Source organism: Anolis carolinensis, chromosome 3, assembly GCF_035594765.1.
Source record: "Anolis carolinensis isolate JA03-04 chromosome 3, rAnoCar3.1.pri, whole genome shotgun sequence".
NCBI classification, from domain to species: Eukaryota; Metazoa; Chordata; class Lepidosauria; order Squamata; family Dactyloidae; genus Anolis; species Anolis carolinensis.
In genome coordinates, this window is record NC_085843.1 from 22,581,171 (window position 1) to 22,605,218 (window position 24,048).

The following is a 24,048-nucleotide window of genomic DNA, read 5'->3' on the forward strand; positions in this document are numbered from 1 at the left end:
GCCAATGAACACTGACTCTAGTTATTTAAGTGCATTTGCAGGGACTTTGCAGCCCAGACAAAATTTCTTGGACTAAAATCTTCTGTTCTTTCCAGATGTTGAAAACACTAAGTGTCTGCTGCCACGTCAAATAGAGTCTGGCTGTATACTTTCCTACATGCTGCAGAACAAATTTTTTTAGCTGTTCAGTCACACTAATAGACATTTTAAATTGAAGACACTTCACTTAGAATGAGTGAGGTGTAAACCATACATGTTAATCATATAGAAAAGGCCCATGAAGCAGAGAGGAAAATTTGTTATTTGAGAGCAGTTGGATACCCATTCATTCTCCCTCACTTTTGTCCCTCTGTTACTATTTCTCCCCTATGCTTTGTTCAGCTTTCCTCTGCATTATGAAGCATGAAGACTCGCTTCCTTTTTACATGAGGGATCCTGGAATAGGCAGATAGCAGGAAAGCCAGCATATATTCCTCCTGTCCCAATTTGACAGCAGAAGTCTCAATTAATTCTGTTATCTAGTTACAGAGATATTTTTACAAAAATCAATAAATTGCTGAAACTCTGCACAAAAATTGGATAGTCATTTTAGTGTCACCCTCTATGATGGCATGACCTGGTGCAATTTTCACCTTCCACATCTTGCTACTAGCATCACTTCTACAGAACATCTTATTGTGCATGAATGAATAACAGAACAGAGGCAAAAGGTGAAGGCAGCCACTGGAAGAACCTGCCCCATCAGCTGCTAAATGAAAATCGTGAAAATTGGAGATGGCTGAAAGGGGAAAAAATCCCCTAGTACATTTTGAAAGAAGCTTTCATGCAGTCTCTAAAAGGCTCAAAATATTTGTATTCCTGCTTCTTAGCGGGAGGTTGGACTAGATGGCCCATGAGGTCTCTTCCAACTCTACTATTCTATGATTCTATGATTCCCAATTTATAGCTGCTTTTAAGATGAAGGGTGGCAAATGTTCTTCCTATCTCCAAGAAGGAAAAAAAAACAGGACCCAACAACCTAACCCAAAGTGTGCTCACCAATGGTTCCACTTCATCCTGGAAAGAATTGACTAGTCAAGTGCCGCAGGGTTCGGTCCTGAGCCCAGTTCTGTTTAACATCTTTATTAATGGTTTGGATGAAGGTTTAGAGGACATGCTGATAAAGTTTGCAGATGACACTGAATTAGGAGGAATCATTAATACTCCAGAAGACAGGCTCAGAATTCAAAACGACCTTAAGTGATCAGAGAGCTGATTGGCCAAAACTAACAAAATTAATTTTGTACAAGGAAAAATGCAGGATGCTTCACTTAGGCAGAAAAAATGAAATGCAAAGATACAGGATGGGTGATGCCTGGCTCGACAACAGAAGATGTGAAAAAGATCTTGGAGTATTTGTAGATAACAAGTTAAACAAACATGGCAGGGAGTGGACTAGATGGCCCATGTGGTCTCTTCCAGCTCTACGAGTTTGTTTCTTTCTCCTTCAATTCCCCGTTTTTGTCCTCATCTTATTTCAATGCCTATAAATTGAGTTAAAATTGTGAAAGTAGTTTGCACTTATTCAGAATGATCAACTCCTACCCTTCCCAGTAGCCTCAGGAAAAAGCAAGCTAGTACATGCACTTCTAGCTTATTGCATTCTTCCTAATTAATAATTTTTGCCACATTGTCCACACTTTGATGTTGCTTAATCAGGTTTCTTCTGTAAAATATTGGAGGGTATGAACTTGAAGGTGCAATTGTGTCCTGGCCCTGGGCCCTTCTCCCAGCAGAGTCTACTGGCAAGAGAAGGGCCAATTAGGCCTGGAATAGGCTTTGGCTGCTGTTTTGGATTATCCAAATCAGAATTTGGAAAGTTTCTTCTAAGAAGAAGGAATATACAAGTATAGCTCAGTTAATGAAACAGACATGTTCTTGGCATTACTTTTTTAATTGGCAATTTGGTACCAGAGGCAAGTATTACGTGGAAAGAATAGGAGTAGATCCCTGCACCACAAAAAAAGGAAACTTTTTATCCAAGATAAACAATATGCCCCTGGGGAAACAAGTTAGATAAGCCTTGCAAATGTAAATAAAAATATTTTGAGCCTTTTAGAGACTGCATGAGAGCTTCTTTCAAAATGTACTAGGGGATTTTTTTCCCCCTTTCAGCCATCTCCAATTTTCATGATTTTCATTTTGCAGCTGATGGGACAGGTTCTTCCAGTGGCTCCCTTTACCTTTTGCCTCTGTTCTGGTGTTCATTCATGCACAATAAGATGTTCTGTAGAAGTGATGCCACTAGCAAGATGTGGAAGGTGAAAATTGCATCAGGTCATGCCATCATAGAGGGTGACACTAAAATGACTATCTAATTTGTGTGCAGAGTTTCAGCAATTTATTGATTTTTGTAAAAAATATCTCTGTAATTAGATAATCCCAACTTGCTTGTATGTATCAATATTCTTACAAGGCTAGCACCCTTTGCTATTATGCTTTTCAAATGTTTTACTGCACTTGCTTTTCAGTTAGAGCTTGATTATTACTGAATTGCAATGATGCTTCAAATCTGTATGCGCTACAAGGATATGCTGTTGTTTTCGATACTGCTACAAGTATGCACTTTTATTTTCAATGCTGCTGGCTTTATAGAGTCACTGATTTTGTCAAATTATCTGGTATTTTGGCTATTGTGGCATGATCTAGGATGGGAAGATACTGCACTGGGTAACACCAACCCTAGTGATGCCAATGTTCTGGAGAGAACTGCAGTATATTTTGTGTTTTACAGGCAAGGTATATAGTTACAGTAGGGCTGGCCACTAGGCTTGTGCCATCCAGATAAAATGTGATCCGTTTTGATGTCCTGGATTTCAGTGGGGGGGGGGGGGGTCCTGATCCAGTTTTTCCAAATTTGGGAAGACAGAAATCTGTTTTCAATCCAGAAGCCAAAATAATTGTTTTCTATCCAGCCCATGGGCAGCAATAATGGGGAGGACTTCCCAGGATCCCCTTCCTGTTATTTTAGGCATCATTTGTCCTCATATCTTTCATTAAGGCCTGGATTAAAAGCATCAGAGTTAAGATACCACTCTTTCTGCAATCCTTTCCCTTTGGTCTGTAGAGACGACTTGGGTTTAATAAAGGGCTTAAGAAACCTCACTTCCAGGGATCCTTTCTCTTCTGTCTGTAGAGTAGACCTGGGTTTAAAGAAAGGGCTGCTGCCACGCTCCTGGCTGCCTCTGCATCCCCTCTACCGTCTCCTCCTCCTTCACATCTTCTAGCCGGAGGAAGAGAAAAGTCCTCCTCCCTCTCCCTCTCTCGAGCTCCCTCTGCACAGCGGCGATGGTGGCGGCAGCTTCCTCTCGGGCCTCCTTGCAGCTCCATGCCCTCTTCTGCATGGAGCCTTCCCTGCCGTCCGCCGCCTAAAAGCAGCTGGTGAGAGCCTTTAAGCACCTCAAAGGTAAACAAGGAAGGTGTGGGAGGAAGAAATCTTGCATTGGAACTTCCTCTGGCGCCTCGGATAATACAGACGCTCGGATTAGCAGAGCTCGGTTAAGAGGGGTTCTACTGTATATTTGTGCAACGATCATGGAACGGCTTAGATGGCATGATTTTAATTGATTATTAAGTTTTTAATATTATTGTTTAACTTCATTTTGTAAAATTTTAATATGATGGATATGTGTTTTGTAGGTACTGAACAAGTGCCTGTGTAATCCACCTTGAGTCCCGTTCGGGGTTGGGAAAGGGGGGCAACAAATATGGTAAATAAATAAATAAATTTTGGTCATGATACAACTGCTGTCCTGCTGTATAGTTCCTTTATGATGGTTTACTTCAATGGTTTCTGAAGTAATATCTAATCAATTTTGATTACATGAGTAGGTCTCAAACTTTGTTTTTGACTGCAGCACTCAGAAATCTTGATGATCAGCCAAAGTGGTTTGGATTCTGGGAGCTGAAGATCAAAACGTCTTGTGGACAATAATTGCCTACATGAAAGTCCCCTTTCTTAAATAAGAAATGATGGTCTAAATTAATATAACTAAAACTATTTACGAACATATTGGTCTATTCTAAGGAGGAAAAAAGAGATTTGCAACATGAGGAAGCTAAAGTTCTTGAGATCAGGCAATTGCTGTCATCCAGACATGTAATGAAAACATCACAAGCTACATCACTATGGAAGCATTAATTACATTGTACTTGAAAGGGCCACTGCAAAGTAATGTGATGTGCAAAATGCTTCTAACATTTCTTCTAATATAAATGAACTGCTATGCGAAAACATTCTGTGTTTCAATCATGACATTGTTCTGTTACTTGAAATACGTTCTTCTGATCTTCATTGAAACAGATTTAATTTTTATTGGCTTGTCGTCCATTGTCCAAGTATCCCACCGAATCCCGGTTGAAAGCATTTTTCTTGTGAACCGATGAATGCCATTGAGATTTGCAAGGCCACATTGACTGAACCACCAGCCTGTTTTCTCACTAAAGTTACTGCAGCTCTTTATCGGTTCCTCTTGATAAGAACAGACTGGATTACAACCGTCATTGTCCACATCAAAGGTACTAAAGGGTAGTGTATTCTGATTGTCTTCTTTTCTGTAGCCCCGAAATGCATCGCCTAAATTGCAGAAACAAAAAATAAACAAAAAAGAAAAGAAGATAAGAAAAAAAGGCACAAAACATAAAGAATCAGAAGATTAAATTAATTAGACCACAATTTAATACAAGTTACAGACATGTTATAGACAAGATAGGTTCACGAGGTTCTTGAGTCTAATTTGTATGTAAGTCAGAACAGGTACCTTTTTAAAGTGTAACTCCAGCCATATATACAGGGAGAGGGAGAGGGAGAGGGAGAGGGAGAGGGAGTGTGCTTTAGATAGCAGAGGGAAGGGTTAACACCCCTGTGGTGTTTGTTTTGCTTTGTGTGCTCCTGTTCAGAAGATTTCACCTCACTTTCTCTCCCTGAAATAATTGGATTTTTAAAATTTTGGCTTGTTGTGAAAACAAGGATTAGTGGGAAAGCTTCAGTGGAGACACCTTTTCCCCATGATAATAACTCTTCCAGTAGAGAATTTCCCTTCCTAGGAGTAGATTTCTCTCACTTCCTGTTGTCTCACTCCCGTTTCTAACTATGAGTCGTTTGTAAATCGGATTTTTGTAAGACATGGACTGCCTCTACTTGTCTTGCATACTAAATGCGAATTCTGACTGTATGCCAATTGCATATTCAGACAAGGAAAGGAAACATTATCTGCTAATTCTTATCACCAATAAACACAAATGATCGTTCAAAACCTCCATAAAAGGAAATGCTTTGTTTATGGTACATCCTGTTTAGATTACTGTCATTCTGATACTAAAAAAGAACCGTCTTCTAACTGCCCTGTCTAACAAAGATCTATTTTTTCTGTGTGCACAGATATATTCTTGTGGATACTACAAAATGATGCTCTTCTCTTCTCTTGAAGAACCAAAAGAGCCCGTGCATCATGCAGAATTAGTGCAAAACCATTAGGGTTTCATAAAGATGTTTCTAGACCCAGTTCAGATATAAAGCTGGCATAGCTGCCACCACCTCACAAACCATTCGTTTAAAGCACACTCTACCGTTCCAACCACAATCCATATTAAATACAGAAAAAAGTAAATACAGTGAAAATATAAAGAGTACATCACATTGAGAGGGTAGATTATTGGCTAACAGTAACATTAATTGTTATTCTGTAAAAGGAGTATGTTGTCTGTCATTCAGTTATAACTGTAGAGTAACTTATAATGTTGCTGGTGAAAAGCACTGATAACAAATAACTATTTATAACTAGTTACTTCTAAGGGCTACTGACAGGAGAAAAGAAATAATGCATGGGCAGGTTACTTGTCCAGCCTCTGGCACACTATATTAGTAACTACTTCATTTTAATCTGGAACTTCACTAGGAAATTTGTAGTCTTCACTGAGACCATAACTGCACTTGTGCATTGATTCTTAACATTGTTTGCTTAAATTGTAATTTTTCAGGTTGTAAAAACACTTTCATTATTCACCACAGATGTTATATCTACCAAGAAAGCTAACTGATGCAAAAAACATCTGGAGGCAACTCACATACCATAGTTGGTTTAAGGCCAGACATTTCAAAGTGCTTTTTCTATGCCTTAGAAGATCGTGGGCATATGCCCCAAAATGAATGGTAAATCGTTCCACATTCAACAATTGTACGCATTACCTTTTAAAAGTAAATTGTAGGGAGTGGACGTAATAAACTGTAACCCAGACCCTGGGCTTTCAGGTCTTACCAGCATTTCCAGAATAACGTCCGAGATGTATTTTAAAGGAGCAGACTTCATCTTCTAACCAAAAGCTGTCATATGATGCATATGCGTACGTGTCATCTTCAGACTCCAAGCCCACATAAAGCATGAAACTGTCTGTTTTCTGGTTTACTATGTGGAAAATCTTTCGGAGCCCAAGCCAAAATTCCCCTGTAAACAAAATTTAAGCAAGCTTTAAGAGAATCAATGACTTACTGTATCTCTTTCCATGTTATTCCTCAATCTATTTGTTGTGAATTAATCTCCCCCCCCCCCAAAAAAATGAAAAGAATGACAATTCTACAGATTTCACTGTAGGTTCTGCTGAACCTGCAACTATAAGAATTCAACAAATGGTACAGAAATGGTTCTCACGGAAATCCCTAGAAATGGCCATTCATCTTTAAATAGCTTGGAGACCTTTGATTACCAGGATAATCCCAGGTCCAGATAAACCAAGGCAAAAAACGTGAGATCTAGCGATAACCATATGATGTCAGAAGGGTTGGCCCTATTGTTATGTTGGTGATGCCATGAAGCTTGATGCATTGACCATGAGCTGCAGCTGCCTATAGCATGTCATTAAAATATAGAATAAGACTAACAAATCAGGAAGAGATAATATGTACATACACTTTTTCAAGGCAGCACTGTTTCCCTGAGATTTCTCCCCTTTGTTCTGAAGTCTGGAGAAAGAGAGGGCAGGCTCTGAGACCTTGGAGCCTTATTAGGTCCTTCAGACATCCATACCCACTGTGTAACATTTTAAAATGCACATTTTTCACAACCATTAGGGCATTTCCAGATACTTTTGAGGTCTGCCACACACAGATGCACCCTGGCACAGAAGTCCAGTGAGTTACTGGCCAACAAAGAAACTTATAGGACTTCGCATTCTTTTAGGCAGTGCATGGGGAAAATCCTGTTTGAATTTAATCTCCCAGAATCCTTTAGCTAATTTGAGCAGTTGCTTTACCTATATGTTGTTCCAACTCTTCCCCTTTTAGAAGGTGAATCCTCCTTCCTCCCACCTCAGCAGCGCTTTTCTCTCCATCCTTTCTCTCCTATCTACTCATTGTCATTTTCAATTGCTAAACTAAATTCCAGTTGCAACACACCACTCATGCAAACTTAGGTTCTTTGTGGAGCTGTTCCTTCTACTAGCATCACAAATGTTCAAATGTCCACCTAACTAGGCAAGAGTGACGAGACTTTTTTAAGACCAACAATCCCAGAAGACAGAGTAACTTGATACCTGAAAGATCACCAAAGCCATCCAGATAGTCAGACCATGACCTCTGAAATTCAACTGTCCCCTCTGTTCTCTTCTGAATCACTGTCCATCCTCCACCTCTAAAATCCATCTCACATAGTACCTAAAATGAACAAGTAGGAGGGGAAAGTCCTTTGATTAAAACCCGCACCAATGAAGTTCTCACCGTGTCTTACTTTGCTTTCTGCCAACTCGCTCTTTCAGTGCTTGCATGTTCCACACAAGTTCCAAACATTTGAAAAAGGATTCATTCTTTTATTAGTTCTTTTAGTGTATGAGTCTTGCTTGGCACCCCATGCACACATGCTACATATACTGTATTACAGTAGAGTCTCACTTATCCAACATAAACGGGCCGGCAGAACGTTGGATAAGTGAATATGTTGGATAATAAGGAGATATTAAGAAAAAACCTATTAAACATCAAAATAGGTTTTGATTTTACAAATTAAGCACCAAAACATCATGTTATACAACAAATTTGACAGAAAACGTAGTTCATTACACATTAATGCTATGTAGTAATTACTGTATTTACGAATTTAGCACCAAAATATCACAATGCATTGAAAACATTGACTACAAAAATGCGTTGGATAATCCAGAACGTTGGATAAGTGAGTGTTGGATAAGTGAGACTCTACTGTATTTACATTTTTCAGCACCCAAAATTCATTTGCAAGCCAAATAGAATCAAATACCATTTTGCAACCAATTCCACTTTCTGACAATGCTACAGTCCCGAATCCATCAGATAAAAGGGGGTTTCCTGTATAGTTCTATATTCCCAAACCAAACCACATATATTTTACAGTGTGTGTTTGAATGCAGTTTGACTTTCAGCTTTGCAGAATAGTTTTCAATTTTCCTCTACTGATCAAATTTAACAAGATCTTTGAAAAACTCTTGGAATGGTTTGTTAAAGCCAGCTGGCACTGTTCCCAAGGCGGCTGCTTCGGCTGAAAAATCTTATCTGTTTAGGAATGGATTATGGAAATATTACATAAACAATGATGGATATCATTCAGCCTTCCAGATATTGCTGGACTACAAGTTCCATCAGTTCTAGACAGCACGGTCAATACTGAGGAATCCAACAATTTCTGATTTTCTACTACCGACACACAGCTAATACGCTGGATATGGAATTTTTCAAAGTTTTAGCATGTTCAGGAAACCAAGCTAAGATCCTACATCCTATTAGACTAATATGACATTTATATTCCAAGCTCCAAAAGGAAACATTTCTCAGGCTGTTGCAATGTTTGCACAATACCCAAAAATGAGAAAATAGTATTTTTAAAGCATTGTAGGGTAGTTTCCCAGCCAGCTGTGGATATATTTAATGACAACAATGGCACAAAGCTTCCAGATCACATTGAGGTATCTTCAGATATCACTGTACAAGTCATCAATCTTAATGGAAATACATATATTAAGAATATAGCAATTCTGTGTCTGAAACAGCACAGTTTATTCTCAGTTTTGATCATTCTTTCCACTCCACTCACTGTTTGAATTCCTTTCAGCCTTGAGACCAATGTTCCTCTACATTGCTATTTTGGACTGGAATTCCCATTGAGCCTAACATGCATCAGCAGTGGTACTGCAGCCTAAACATCTAATCAGGGTTGGAAAGGCTTCTTTCGACTATCTCTGTTTTGATTATGAAAACAAGCCCAGTGATATCATACCAGTAATGTATGGCTTGTTTCTTAGGCCAGGATAAATAAGAGCATAAACAGAGCCATTTGTTAGATAAAGCAATTTGCATGATTTAATCTATTGTCTAATTCAAACATAATATTCTTATTTGTTGTTTTGAGTGTTTATTTATTTTTACTCAGTCCCACCAAGAGTAGACCCAAATGCATACATTTGGCAGGAGAGATGTAGTGGTTTCAGTGTTGAACTATGCCTTTGGAGACCAAGATTCAAGTCCTTGATTGTTCATGAAAACCCACAGGGTGAGCCTGAAGATGTTGCACACTCACAGCCTCAGAAGGCCCTATGATAGGATCACCCTACATCTCCATGAATTGGAAACAACTTGAAGGCACACAACAAAAACAAGAACACAGACATTTCCTCAAATGTCATAGCACTGTTTTCTTCATTTGAACATGTGATGCAAAATGAAAGGTCTTCTCAATTATGGTTAGTTTCTGCTTACCAAATAGGGAAAAGGGGAAGCATTTACGACTCCCTCCCCCATATTCAATCAGATTATTCCTGAGAAGAATCCATTTCTTCCAGCCTTTAGATCTGCACACACAGCAACCACCTTAAACTTTAGTTCCAGTCTTGAAATTTTGTCCCAGTTTTATTTTTAGTATTAACAGCTCCTTCTTGGAGCAGCAAGTTTCTGGTTGGAGTATCATAAAAATAAGCCTGGGCCTGAATGTGACTAGCAGGCATCTGATCCAAAGTGTGAAGTCACTTTTTTGATATTTTTCCAAAAATGGAAAAATACAGGACTACCTTCCTTGCCACTTTTCTGTTACCAAATCCTGATTATCTCTTTGTTGAAAAAGGCTCTGGCAGTTTAGACTGTGAATATTAAACCACCTTTTATTTCTTATGTTCTGCTCACACAGTCTTTGGGTGACTCTATACTGATAATTTATCCTGGAACCAATCCAATATGGATACACCAAATCAGCCCCAGCATGGTTTAGATCAGTGGTGCCGAACTTAAATTACATGTGCTAGAAGGGGCACACAGAGCCCTCTCTCCTGGCAAACATGCCATCAGCTGCCCCCTATGCGCCATCCCATCCCCTGCTTTGTTGTTTGCCCGCTCACCCGGTTGCCCATCCCCACTTGTCTGCTTGCTTGCCCGCCTGCTTGCTTGCTTGTCCTTCCCCCCTCACTCACTCGCCCCCTCCTGCCCCCCACTCACCACCTCCCCTTCTCCTGCTCACCATCCCTCACTTGACTAGGGAATACAGGACAGCTATATAAACAATTGCAGCCAGTTTCAGCTCAGAACTGGCCCAAGTGTTTACATTGGCCTAAAGTTGTGGGTTGCACCAGGTTCTGGGGCAGAATTCAGAACAAATCACAATTTTGGTTGATGCAGTTCAAGGCATCAACCAATTAACTCGGAGCAGCTCTGTGCAGTGTGTTGCCACCAAGGAGCTGATTTGGCCATCCTTCACACTAAGTGGTCAGTATAGATGTACCTTTGTCTTAAAGATCTAGATATCACAACTAAAAACAATTTGGTAAGTCTTTATCATTCTTATAGGGCTGATAAGACAGAAACTATTGTCTTAGGACTAAGCCCTGAAGGGTTTTTATGGTAAGTCAATTCAGATCTTAGAAATCATTTCCATGGTGATCCGAAAGGCATTCCTGGTTGCAAAATGCAACTCTACTGGGTTTCAGCAACAAAACTACAAAAACATTACCAGCTTGAGGGGGTAAAGTCTTTTGAAATACCAGTGAAATTACGAGAATCTTTACACCATTGCATTCACCTGGTTTGAAACATTATGCACAATTGACCATTGTGAATAAGTGTAATTGTTTCTGATAAGGTTCTCCTCATTCAAAGTGGATAACGGTTTGGGAATGTATAATGAGTAAATAACTTGTCACTGAACATTTTCAGAATATACTTGCTTCCAAGGGACATCCAATAAGTCAACTTGGCCAGTGTACTGAAGTAAAAAAAATATTAGCAGCACTTCAATGTAACATATAGAAAGGGTCAGAATTATACTCTAACTAAAGGGATAATAATCGCTTCAGTGTTGACACACACATAGGCACAATTTCTAAAGAAGGAATGCACATCAAAAATATTACCTCAAAGGGATAACTTGATCCTTCTGGATGGATTATGTAGAGACCACTTGGAGTTTTTGTAACAGAGCCAATCGTATCTTTAATATCACTGCAATCCAAACCTGTGGGACAGTATTACCAAAGCAAGCTCAGGTTCAAGTGTGTATATAGAGAGCAACGAGGCAAACTGAGCTAACCTTTTCCCTAACAGCCACTTTTCCTCTGACCTTGACCCTACTTCCCAGCTGTGATTCCTAACCAGTATTTCAGAGTGGTGTTCCTGGGTTTTCAAAATAGAAAATAAGTGTAAATCATAATATGCACAGTTGACAATAGGAAGCAGTTGTTAGCAAGTTTTTATTCTCCTTAAATACTAAATTAAAGTATTGGTTTCAGCTCACCTAGGCATGTATTTCTATGCAAAACTAATGTATTGTCCTCATTTATAAATTACATGATAAATATATTTCTGTCTTTATAAATGGCCCACATCCCAAAATACTTTGGGGGTTTTTTAGGCGTCTCTTTCAGTCTATATAAGGAAATGGTTTTCCAGTCCTCAAATAGGAGACATCACATCTATGTTGAGCTGGGCTGTAGCACAGCTGGTAAATCACCAGTAGTAATAAGATCTGCCAACCGAAAGGTGGCCAGTTCAAAGCCCGGTCGGGGTGAGCACTGGACTATGAAGCCCAGCTCACTGTTTACCTAAGCAGTTCGAAAACAGCTTAGAGCTGTAATTAGAGAAATTTGGTACCACAAATTGTGGGGTACTTTGCCATACCATAAAAAAGAACAAGACCAGAAATGCAGTGAACAAGAGGAAGGAGGAAGTCCTGATGGCTCTTTGTCATGGAGAATGGAAGCAATAGCACCTCCCCTTCGACTGAATCCGATCACAACCTCAACCTCCAAGGCACCTAACTGGACTTCAAGACAACATACCTCCTTCTGTCTATCTGTTCTGTCCTTTTTGTCCAAACGGCATTGAATGTTTGCCGTGTATGCGTACCGTGATCCACCCTGAGTCCCCTTGGGGAGATAGGGCAGAATATAAATAAGGTATTATTATTATTATTATTATTATGTAAACCCTATACGGGATAAGCTTTTTGACTCTCAAATATGGAACATCCCATATACTAAGGGATTCTTGGCAATTTCATGTCCATGTGTATGATGTAAACAAAGATTTGGAATGCAAATGAGTGAGGGAAAATGCTGAGGAAAGTAACTACCAGAAAAAAAGGTTGAGCGCTCTTCTTGCTTATTCTGTGCTAAAAGTTCCCCTCTCTGAAGGTTAATATTACATGTAAACACAGTATGTAATGTGCCATTTGTCCCATAGATTCTCAAACCATTCTAAAGGGGATGGTGTTTGTTTACCCCTCCCAAAAATGAGAAGTGATGGGTGAACTTTCCACAGTTTACCTCATAACTGCTTCCTTCTGTATTTTCTGAGCTTTCTCAGAGAATTCCTAGAAAAAGCCAGAGGTTCCAAGTAAGCTCATACAGTTGTATGCCAAGGGAGCTTACTGCCAGCTACTGCTTTGCCTTCTGAATTAGCCTGTCCTGCTCACTTCAAAGGATCAGTCTGAACGCAGATCAGAGATGGCTGCTCTCAAATCCAATCTTTATTGAAGAACACATGACTTTGGAAAAGTCAGGAATGACCCAATGTTTACATACAACTATTTTTATAACTTTTGATGCTACGTAACACCACACGTAAATATCATCATCAAGTCCCACCCCCAACATCACATTACTACCATTTTCACACACTAGACCAATTATAATTGTTTATACTTTCGGCCCCAAGTTCCCAGGCATATTCTATCTTCTTCTGCCAGGTGCTCCTGGGATTGTTTATGTTATGACTCCCAGTTACAGGGCTGAATTACCAAAGCCCTGTAACTGGGTTCCATGACATGGTGCCCTCCTTTTCTTCGTCCTCCTCTTCGGTTCTTCTTTCATCACCAGTCTGAAACAAAACAATAATTCTATGTGTCCATTTTGTCCAAAGTACCCATATAATTTTTCAGTAAGCTACGATGGAATACAGGGTGTATTTTCCCTAAGCTTTTTGGCAATGCCAACTGGAAAGTCACCTCGTTGATAACACCCTGTATTCTAAATGGTCCAATATATTTAGGGCCCAATTTTTTCGAAGGTAGCCCCAGTTTGATGTTTTGGGTACTTAGCCACACTAAATCTCCTTTCTCCAATTTATCACCTTCCACCCTCTTTCTGTCTGCGAATACTTTATACTTTTTATGTGCTTCTTTTAAGGATGCAGTCACTTGACTCCAGCATTCCATCATTTGCGCTTTCCATTTCCCTGCCTCTGTTCCCTCATTCTCTGTCCATCTCGGCAGCTGGGGCAGAGGCTGTATTTCATACCCGTAAACTACTTCAAAGGGGGTTTTATTTGTTGCTGAATGTATAGTCGAATTAAAAGCTAGTTCTGCAAAAGCCAACCACCGAGACCAGTCATTTTGTCTCATGTTAGAGTACATTCGAAGGAACTGCCCAAGTGTTTGCTGAGTACGTTCTACCGCCCCATTTGTCATGGGGTGAAAAGCAGAACTTAAACTCCTTTCTGCTCCTAGCATTTCCAGGAATTTTTCCCAAAATTTTGCTGTGAATTGTACTCCTCTGTCACTGACCACTCTACTGGGACATCCATGCAGTTTGTAAATATGGTTTATGTACAATTCAGCTAGTTTCTCGGCTGATGGTAGTTTCGTCAGTGCTATAAAGTGGGCCTGTTTAGAAAACAGGTCCAATACTGTCCAAATATAACGATGTCCTTTGCTAACCGGTAGTTCCCCCACAAAGTCCATAGCTACACATTCCCAAGGTCTGGTAGGTTCTGCTACTGTTTGTAATAATCCCATTGGCTTCCCTCCTCTCGATTTATTTCTGGCACAATCATCACATTGAACAACATAATTTTTTATGTCCTTCCTCATCCCTGGCCACCAGCAATGTTTTGCTATTGCTTTTGTTGTTTTTGTAATTCCTGTATGACCAGCGCTCTGGTTGTTGTGAAAACGATGCAAAATCTTGATCCTTAATGTTGCTGGGATATACAGTTTCTTGTTCACAAACCAAAATCCCCCCTTCTGCTCCCCCTGTTCTGCATTGGATGCGATCCACTGGTCTCCTTCATAAGACTGTTTCAGCTCGTTTCCCCAATTATCTTTTCCGTCGAGTTCAACCATAGCAGTGTTCTCCTTTTGGGTTTGTGCTCTTGTTCTGACAGCTAAACCCCATTGTTTGTCAGAGAATATTGTTCCCTCTTTTGCTGTGGGTATTCCTTCGTGTTGAGGCATGCGTGAAAGAGCATCTGCCAAGACATTCTGCTTCCCCTGAAAAAACTTTAATTGGAAATCGAACCTGCTGAAGTATTGTGCCCATCTAATCTGTTTGGGGGACAATTTTCGAGGGGACTTTAAATACTGGAGGTTCTTATGGTCAGACCAAATTTCAAATGGGATTCCGCTTCCTTCGAGAAAGTGTCGCCAGCATTCTAAGGCTTTTAATATGGCTAGTGCCTCTTTTTCCCATATCGGCCAACATTTTTCAGTTTCGCTGAACTTCCGGGACAAATATCCACAGGGTTTTAAGTTCCCATTTTGATCCTTTTGCAATAGTACTGCCCCATACGCACAGTCTGAGGCATCGCAATGGATTATGAAAGGGCTCCTGATATCGGGGTGTTTTAGAATGGGTCCTTCTGTGAAGCATTCTTTTAGGGTTTCAAATGCCTTTTGGCATTCTGGCGTCCAACTTAGTTTGGCGCCAGGAGCTTTTACTTTTGCTGTCTCTCCTTTCCCTTTTGTTTTTAAAAGTTCAGTAAGGGGTGCAGTTATTTGCGCGAAGCCTTTTATGAAGGATCTATAAAAATTTGCAAACCCCAGAAACGATTGCAATTGCCTCCTTGTTTGAGGCACTCCCCATTCTTTTACATCTGATACTTTAGCTGGATCCATAGCTAACCCTTCTGGAGATATCCGATACCCCAGAAAGTCAATTTGAGTTTTATTAAATTCACATTTGGACAGTTTTGCGTACAGCTTTGCTTCTCTTAGTCTCTGCAAAACTTCCCGGACCAATTTCACATGCTTTTCCTTATCTTCAGTCACAATCAAGATATCATCAAGAAATATGAATACCCCTCTGTACAACAATGGGTGCAGTATTTCATTTATAAGCTGCATAAAGCACCCGCCTCCATTTTTTAAACCGAAAGGTAAAATTTTATATTCAAAATGGCCGAATGCGCAGGAAAATGCAGTTTTCCAAGTATCTTCCGGTTTGATCCTTAATTTATGATATGCTTCAATTAAATCAAGTTTAGTAAATATGCTCCCTTTTTTCAATACGGTAATTAAATCCTTTACTAAGGGCATAGGGTATTTATTGTCCTTAGTAATTGCATTCAAATTTCGATAATCAATGCACAATCTTAGGGAGTTGTCTTTCTTTCTCCTGAATAACACTGGGGCCCCGAGAGGAGAATTGGATGGCTTAATGAAGCCCCGCGCCAGGTTTTTATCAATGTATTTCCTCAATTCCTCCTTCTCCTGCACAGACATGGGATACACTTTTGGTTTTGGTAAGTTTGCTCCGGGGGTTATTTCAATTTCTACTTCTATATTCCTTTTGGGAGGTAATTTACTTGCCTCTTTCTGATTGAACACATCCACAAAGTCTCTGTATTCAGGTGGCAATAGCAGTGGGTCTATTTCACCTTCTTCATCTCCCTCGTCCTCCTCTTCTGCAATCTTGCTTATCTCCCATTGCGTCTGCTGTTCTTTAAATGCTAGGCTCTTTCCTCTCCAATCTACTTCGGGATTTGCCTGTTCGAGCCATGGTATCCCTAATATTACGTGGTATGTGGCAATAGGGGCTATCACAAAGGATATTCTTCCTTCCCATTTGCCTATTTTACATGGGACCTCCCGTATTTCCTTTGTAGATACTTCCCCAGTAGCAACTGATCCGTCTAGCTGCGAAAATGCAATTGGGGAGTCAAGCGCCATCTGCTGGCATTTCAACGCTCCTGCTAACTCTGGAGTTATAATATTCCTGGAACAACCACAATCCACAAATGCCTTGCAGGTGGCCCGATTCTCTAGCCCCGAGAGGCAGATTGGCACTACTATCATGCGTTTGTCCCGACTCACCAATTTTTCTGAAGATTCTGGGGCTTGCACCTCCTCCTCCGCACGCCTCCCGGTTGCTGGCTTGGGCTTTGAGGGTTTTGGCGGCTCCCCCTTCCGTGCCCAGCATTCTGCTGCTCGATGGCCCGTCTTCCCACATACAAAGCATCCCGGTTTAGGTTTGTTGTCGTCTCCTCTGGAGGGAATCCCCGACCTCCCTCCAGGTCTTTCCTGCTTCCTCGTTTCTCCTCGACCTCTCGCCACCGGTCTTTGCTGGCCGCCGCTGCTCCTGAAGCGCTTTACTTGGGCCAGGGTGGATTCAACGCGCCCCGCTAGTTGAATCCATCCCTGGAGCGTTTCGGGGTCATCTCTGTGCGCTGCCCAGCTGAAAATCTCGGGGCGTAGTCCCTCTTTAAATAACTCCACTTTGGTCACTTCAGACCACTCTGGTACCCTTTCCGCGAGGTGCAGGAATTCCTCTGCGTACTCGGGCACTGTTTTGTCCCTCTGCTTTATTCCTTTCAGCTGGTCTCGAGCCCTCAATTGCTCTAGCCGGTCTCTGAATCGGTTTTCCAGTGCGGCGAGGAAGCGGGGCACTGACCTCAGGCATGGGTCGTGTCTGGCATGGAGTTGCACGTACCAGCTGGCTGCTCCTCGCTTTAGTGTGTTGCCGATGGCTCGAACCCTGCTTGCTTCGGAGGGGAATGTGTGTGCATTGTCTTCCATGTATCCTCTGATGCTAATTAGAAAAAAGTTCAGTTCATCTGATTCCCCTCCGTATTCCAGTTTGAGATCTTCTCTTCTTGGCATCCATTCTGCGGCCCGTTGATGCTGTCTGGGAGGCAGGGGGAAGGGTTGCATCAGGTTCCCTCGGGCGGCTCCTTGGAACACGCCGCGCCCCACTCCGGTGGTCATTCTGCGCGGCTCCCGAAAGTCTGCCGCCGCTGTCGGCCCTTCCGCCCATCCGCATACTGGCCTCGCTGTAGCCCCCTCATCTCGCCTTTCCTCGTCGTACGGCACATCCTCCTCCTCTTCCTGGATCCCCCGCTCCTCTCCGCCTTCGTCTGCAAATCCACTGGACCCGATCCCTGGCCCCAGTGGCCTTTCTACTCCGACGCCCATTCGGGGGGTTGGGAGCTCTGTTGGAGATGGCGGCCTCAGAGTTCCCAGAGCTTGCTGGCGCTCCACTTCGCGCGCCATTCTGTCCCGGAACTCCAGCTCTTGCCAATATTCCTCGTCTCCCTCGTCCCTTGCCGCCGCGGGACTCTGCGTGGAAGCTCGCTGTCCCCTCTGGCTCCAATCGCCTCCTTTGCTTGGCTCTCTCTCGGCGCCATATCGGATGTGCTCTTTTTGGAGATTCTCTTCCAATATTGGCACTATTCTCCCCACGGTATCCGACAGCCTGGATAAATGAGTTTCCAGGATGGATAACCGCAGGGCCACGGTCTCCGGCATGCTTCCTCCAGATCCCCAACTGGTTTCTGCCGCCGCCGGAACGCCTCTTCCCCCTCTGGGAATCCTCTGGGTCACGCCGTCCGGCTTGGGGTACCCCGTAGAGGAAGCTATGGCTTGCAATGTCTCTTCTGCCAACGGCAGAGCTCCCAGCGGAGGCCCCTTTGCTCCGTCATGGCTTTGATCTCCTTCCCTGCTCATTATCACTTCACTGCAAATTTGCAGGAGGGTGAGAACTGGATTCCTGACTTAATTGTCCTGCTCACTTCAAAGGATCAGTCTGAACGCAGATCAGAGATGGCTGCTCTCAAATCCAATCTTTATTGAAGAACACATGACTTTGGAAAAGTCAGGAATGACCCAATGTTTACATACAACTATTTTTATAACTTTTGATGCTACGTAACACCACACGTAAATATCATCATCAAGTCCCACCCCCAACATCACATTACTACCATTTTCACACACTAGACCAATTATAATTGTTTATACTTTCGGCCCCAAGTTCCCAGGCATATTCTATCTTCTTCTGCCAGGTGCTCCTGGGATTGTTTATGTTATGACTCCCAGTTACAGGGCTGAATTACCAAAGCCCTGTAACTGGGTTCCATGACATAGCCTTTCCCCAATATTTATCTCAGCAAAAGGATATATGTGGAAGACCAAGGTAAAAGCTTTTTTTCTAAATGCAACATTAATCATACCTGTAATAATCCCACTGAAATCAAAGAGAGTTAGATTAGTTAAGAAATACCATTTATTCTAGGTAATTATTTTTAAGGTCTGGGGGATTTATAGGTGCTCAGGAGCACAGAAAATCATCAGTACCTCTGTACTTAATGCAAGAGCAGACATATGGCCCATTTCCATTCTTGCAGGGAGAAAACTTAGTTCCAAGGAGGAAAATTTTCAAAATGGACAATTATTCCTCAAAATTTCCAGGAGCAGCAATTATCTTCTAAAGTAAGGTGTAGGGGCTTGATTTAGTACATATGTGAACTTTTTGCCATTATTTGGCAGAACTAGAAATGAGCTGCCTGTTACTTCCAGTTTCAGGAGAAAAGAAGAAAAAGAAACTGCATTCCTGGAGAAGATGCAACATGTGGGCCCCTATAAGGCAAAACTAGACTCCAGATTCGCTGAAATTGCCAGCTCCTGGTTTAATGAGCTGAACTGGGTTTAATTATTTATTTTAACAATGGCAATTTCAAATAATCAAATACAGTAATCTGGCAGACTCCAAAATCACAGACATCATATATTCATATGGCATCAGTCATAAACACACTTCCTAATACTTCTCATTGAGTGCCATAGAAATATGGCTTCTGCTGTTGAACTTGTTACAATCCTTCAAGCCCTAAGGCCACCCCATCACATGGTTTTCCTGGCAAAATATGTTCAGAAGAACTTGCCATTGCCTTCCTCTGAGGCTAAAAGAGTGTGACTTGCCCAAAGAAAATAAATAGGTTTCTATGGCCAAGTGGACATTTGAACTCTGGTATACAAGAGTCCTAGTCTAACACTCAAAACATTACACCACACTAGTTCTCAACATAGAAATTTTCAGGAATAATACAAGGGCCATTGTAAGGAGGAATATATAATCTTTGGGATGAATTTCATTCATAGGAATATGTACACAAGAAACAACAAAATATATATAAAGAAGAAAATTAGATGTTCAAAGAATCAAATTCCATATGGCCAACTTCACTGTATGCAACAGCACAAAAGGTATCATTGTTTAATCTAGATCAGTGGTTCTCAGCCTTCCTAATGCTGTGACCCCTTAATACAGTCCCTCATGTTGTGGTGACCCCCAACCATAATTTTTTTTCATTGCTACTTCATAACTGTAATTTGGCTACTGTTATGAATCATAATGTAAATATCTGATATGCAAGATGTATTTTCACAATATGGACATACACAATATGCCCAAATTTGAATGCAGGTAGGGTTAGGGAGGGATTGATTTTGTCATTTGGGAATTATAGTTGCTGGGATTTATAGTTCACCTACAATCAAAGAGCATTCTGAACTCCACCAATGATGGAATTGAACCAATCTTGGCATACAGAACTCCCATGACCAACAGAAAATACTGGAAGGGTTTGGTGGGCATTGACCTTGAGTTTTGAAGTTGTAGTTCACCTACATCCAGAGAGCACTGTGGATTCCAAACAATGAGGGATCTGGACCAAACTTGGCATGAATACTCAATATGCCCAAATTTGAACACTGGTGGAGTTTGGAGAAAATAAACCTTGACATTTGGGAGTTGTAGTTGCTGGGATTTATAGTTCATGTACAATCAAAGAGCCCCTTGAACCCCACCAACGACAGAATTGGGCCAAACTTCCCACACAGAACGAACAGAAAATACTGGAGGGATCTGGGTTCCTAAGACCATCAGAAACATGTCCTGACCCCCAGGTTGAAGAACGCTGATCTAGATGCCTGGGAATCCAAAAATCATAAGTAGTTCCAGAAAAATCAGGAACGGCAAGCCGTTCTAATGGCATTATTACATTTTTGACCCAAAAACATTGCACTGCTACAGGAGAGAAACCTGTGACAGAAACAGTATTTACCATGAGACTGAACAGCCCGATGAGGAAATACATCAATTGGCTTTCTAGACATGTCTGCATTTAAAGCCATGACCCGACTCATAAGTTCATTGACCTGTATGTTTATAAAAGAAAAGAAAAAGCATCTTCAACACTTTGATGGTAGTGGGAACCATATTCATTTGTTCATCAGCTTGAACTATTAACAATTTCAAAAGAACCAACAAAGTAATAGCTGGAGGTACCTGACTGGACAGATAATCCAGAGAAGACTGATGATCATCCATCATGTTGCGTATCATTTTCTTGGTACTTCTTGCATATTCAACTAGTGAATTCTGCAAATTTCCTTTGAACATAAAGATTGTCAGTTGTTTAGAAAGTATTTTAAAATAATGTATAAAATTGAATCAAGTCCAACAGTTATGAGTGACACCTGGCTTGACTACAGTACATGTAAAAGGGATCATAGAATCTTGATAGACCACAAGATGAACATGATTCAATAGTTTGATGCTGCATCTTTAAAAAGGCAATGCAATTCCAAGTTGCATCAATAGGAGTCTAGTGCCTAGATTTGGAATACTGTGTCCTGTTCTGCATCCCATGATTCAAGAAGGATATTGACAAGCTGGAATGTGTCCAGGGAAGGGTGACCATAATGGACGAAGGTTTGGAAGCCAAGCCCTATGAGGAGCAGCTTAGGTAGTTGAGTATGTTTAGCCCGGAGAAGAAAAGGTTAAAAGAGGACATGCTTAAATATTTGAAAGGATATCACATTGAAGAGGAGACTAAATTTATTTTGCTTCTCTAAAGACAAATGAAGTAATAGATTCAAACTACAGGCAAAGGAATTCCACCTAAATGTTGGAAAGATCTTCCTAATGATGCGAGCTGTTGATATTGGAATAAAACTGCCTCATATCCAGTGAAATCTCCTTCTTTGGAGGTTTTTAAAAAGAGGCTGTTTCAAAAGTAACTGAGATAATTATAATAAAACTCTGATATTTTCATTACAAAACTATTTCTAAAAATGACTTTGTACAGGAACATTGTATGTGTTGGTCACTCTCAGAGAAATGTATGAAATCTTTTCATTGAAAGATACTGAGCTTGAGTTCACAGTGAATGTTATAAGAGTTTTGTCAATCCATACTAATCAATTTACATATTCAAGTCATTAATCAGTCAGGGAATAAAGAATGCATGTATAGCATGTGAACAGGGTCAAACTTTGAAATAGAAATGTTTTAGATAAAATATTCAAAAGGATAGACGTGTAGTAATATCACAGCAGTATTTTTTGCAAGTGCTTCTTATAGGAAAATGTTTCTAAAATAAAAATGTACGTACGGCACATGTATTTCTTTTCTTCACTTAACATTTTAGCTTGAAAATCACAGGGAACATTGCATTTTTTCTTCTCCTGTGAAGAGTTTGCAGATCGGTTTTTTGTTCCCGTAGTGGATGTTACCTCTGCAGTGGTTGTTGTGGAAGTGCCCTGTAATATTCAACCATAGAAACCCTTTTAAAAACTGCTCATACCAAATTATTAGGAATTCAAAAAGGGGGGGGGGGAATCCACTACAGAGAAATGGAAAAAAGCAATATTTCATACATTTCCTTTTTCCTAGTAAATCTATATATATAAAAATGTAATGTGCATTTTACTATGGAGTAAACAACAAAACCACTGAACCAAATCACACCAAATTTGGCCAAAAAAGACATAGTCATCCAAAATATGTCTTTCGAACAAAAAAAAAAACATAGAAAAATAAAATTCAACTTAGATGACCAGGAAAAGCTGGGGTTTTTTTCTTAGCCCTGCTCACTTCATCTCCTAGCAACCCACTCAGCCACAATGGAGCTCAGGGCCTCTTCACTCAGGCCTCTTCCACACTGCCTATATAATACAGTTTATCTGATTTGAAATGGGTTATATGGCAGTGTAGAGTCAAGGCCCTACTACACACCTATATAACCCAGAATGCAAAGGCAGGATAATCCACAGTATCTGCTTTGAACTGGATTATCTTGAGTCCACACTGCTATATAATCCAGTTCAGTGTGGATTTCATACAGTTGTATAGAAGGGACCTCATATAATCCAGTTCTAAGCAGATAATATAAGATTATAAATATAATATCTAAAATTACTGTGGTATAATACAGAACAATATAATATCTAAAATCAGGACAGTAAATAAAGAGCAACACTCTGAAAACTGAAATTCCAAGCTTTGAGGCTGTAAGGCTATTTACTGCTATTACACCTGGCCAACAAATGATTCCCATAAGCCACAGCAACATGTGGCTGTGCACAGCTAGTTACCTATAAATATTAAAAGCACAATTTTATGAACACATTTACCTTATTAGAAGTGCACTTCCTGTCAAGAATACACATGGTAGTAAACAAGGTCTGCTACAATTTGCTGGCCAGATCAGATGTAATGCAGAAGTGCAAAAATTCTTCCATGTGAATAAAGCTACAATGAACCTTGGATATGTCTACTCATTTTTGCACACCCAGGGACGAGATTGGAAATGTTCACTTCCAGTTTTAAACAAGTCATAGAGAAAAATCAGGCTTAAATTATCACTGAAAATCAAAATGACTATACTGAAGCTATGGTACATTGGATATATATTGAGATAATGTGCAAAGATGAAAGAGTTGATGACATTAAGAAAAAACGACAGACCTCCTTGTGATCAAGAAATCCATGGTACTGAATTTGCAAAACCCAAGCAGGACTGTTGATAGAGATCTCTCATTCACACAAATGCCATAGGTTGAAGTATCAGCAAATAATAACAGAAAGTTCTTTGTGTTGCATGAATTCTGGGAGAGGTGGCATGTTTAAAGCTTAGAAGCAACTAAGAATCTGAAATCATAGTTTGATCCTGGTTCTCTCTTGTGGTTACACAAATCATAGTATTCGGACAGCAGATGACACAGCATACTTGAAATATCACTTACATACTTCAAATTGGAGTCTAAGTAATTAATGTAACTAAACACACATGTGTACAATTTCAAACACGTAGGAACTACTTTAAACATTAAGGGGGAGGGTAAGCTTCCCCAGTCCATCTGAATGGTGCAAGCTTACAATGTGATTGATTTAGAGAGAACAATTATGAACCTTCAAATTCATAAATTATTACCAGGGCTTTGTTTGATTCAGATGCACTCTACAATCTGTTTTGAAGCTCAGTGTTTGGCTTCTGAACCTGACATTACAAACCTTTTCAGACTACAATTCCCAGACTTTTTCTCCCATGTAAGCAGGAGCACACTGACCTGGAAATTCTTGAAGCCTAAAAATGACCATTTACAAGCTAGGCCTAGAAGATAGGCATCACACTCTGCTTTTTGAGAATATCACAATGGGTTCCTCTTGTCATGGAACAAGAAAAAAAGCATAGATAACCTAGATGTGTTTTGGTTAAGACTATGGCGC

General features: G+C 40.6%; 1 protein-coding gene across 2 annotated transcripts in view; it reads right to left on the reverse strand.

The window, feature by feature from the left end:
* Positions 1–3,583: 3,583 nt before the first annotated feature.
* The window catches only part of angptl5 (angiopoietin like 5), a 29,028-nt gene continuing 8,563 nt past the window's right edge, over positions 3,584–24,048 (reverse strand). For both annotated transcript variants that reach the window (XM_062974570.1, XM_008108064.3), the window contains exons 2-8: positions 21,932–22,079; positions 20,824–20,927; positions 20,600–20,693; positions 11,398–11,498; positions 7,567–7,687; positions 6,297–6,482; positions 3,584–4,615 (exon numbers count right to left, since the gene is read on the reverse strand). In XM_062974570.1, the coding sequence (XP_062830640.1) occupies positions 4,305–4,615; positions 6,297–6,482; positions 7,567–7,687; positions 11,398–11,498; positions 20,600–20,693; positions 20,824–20,927; positions 21,932–21,962 (948 nt within the window). In that variant the 5' untranslated portion in view covers positions 21,963–22,079 and the 3' untranslated portion in view covers positions 3,584–4,304. The remainder of the gene's footprint in view (positions 4,616–6,296; positions 6,483–7,566; positions 7,688–11,397; positions 11,499–20,599; positions 20,694–20,823; positions 20,928–21,931; positions 22,080–24,048) is intronic.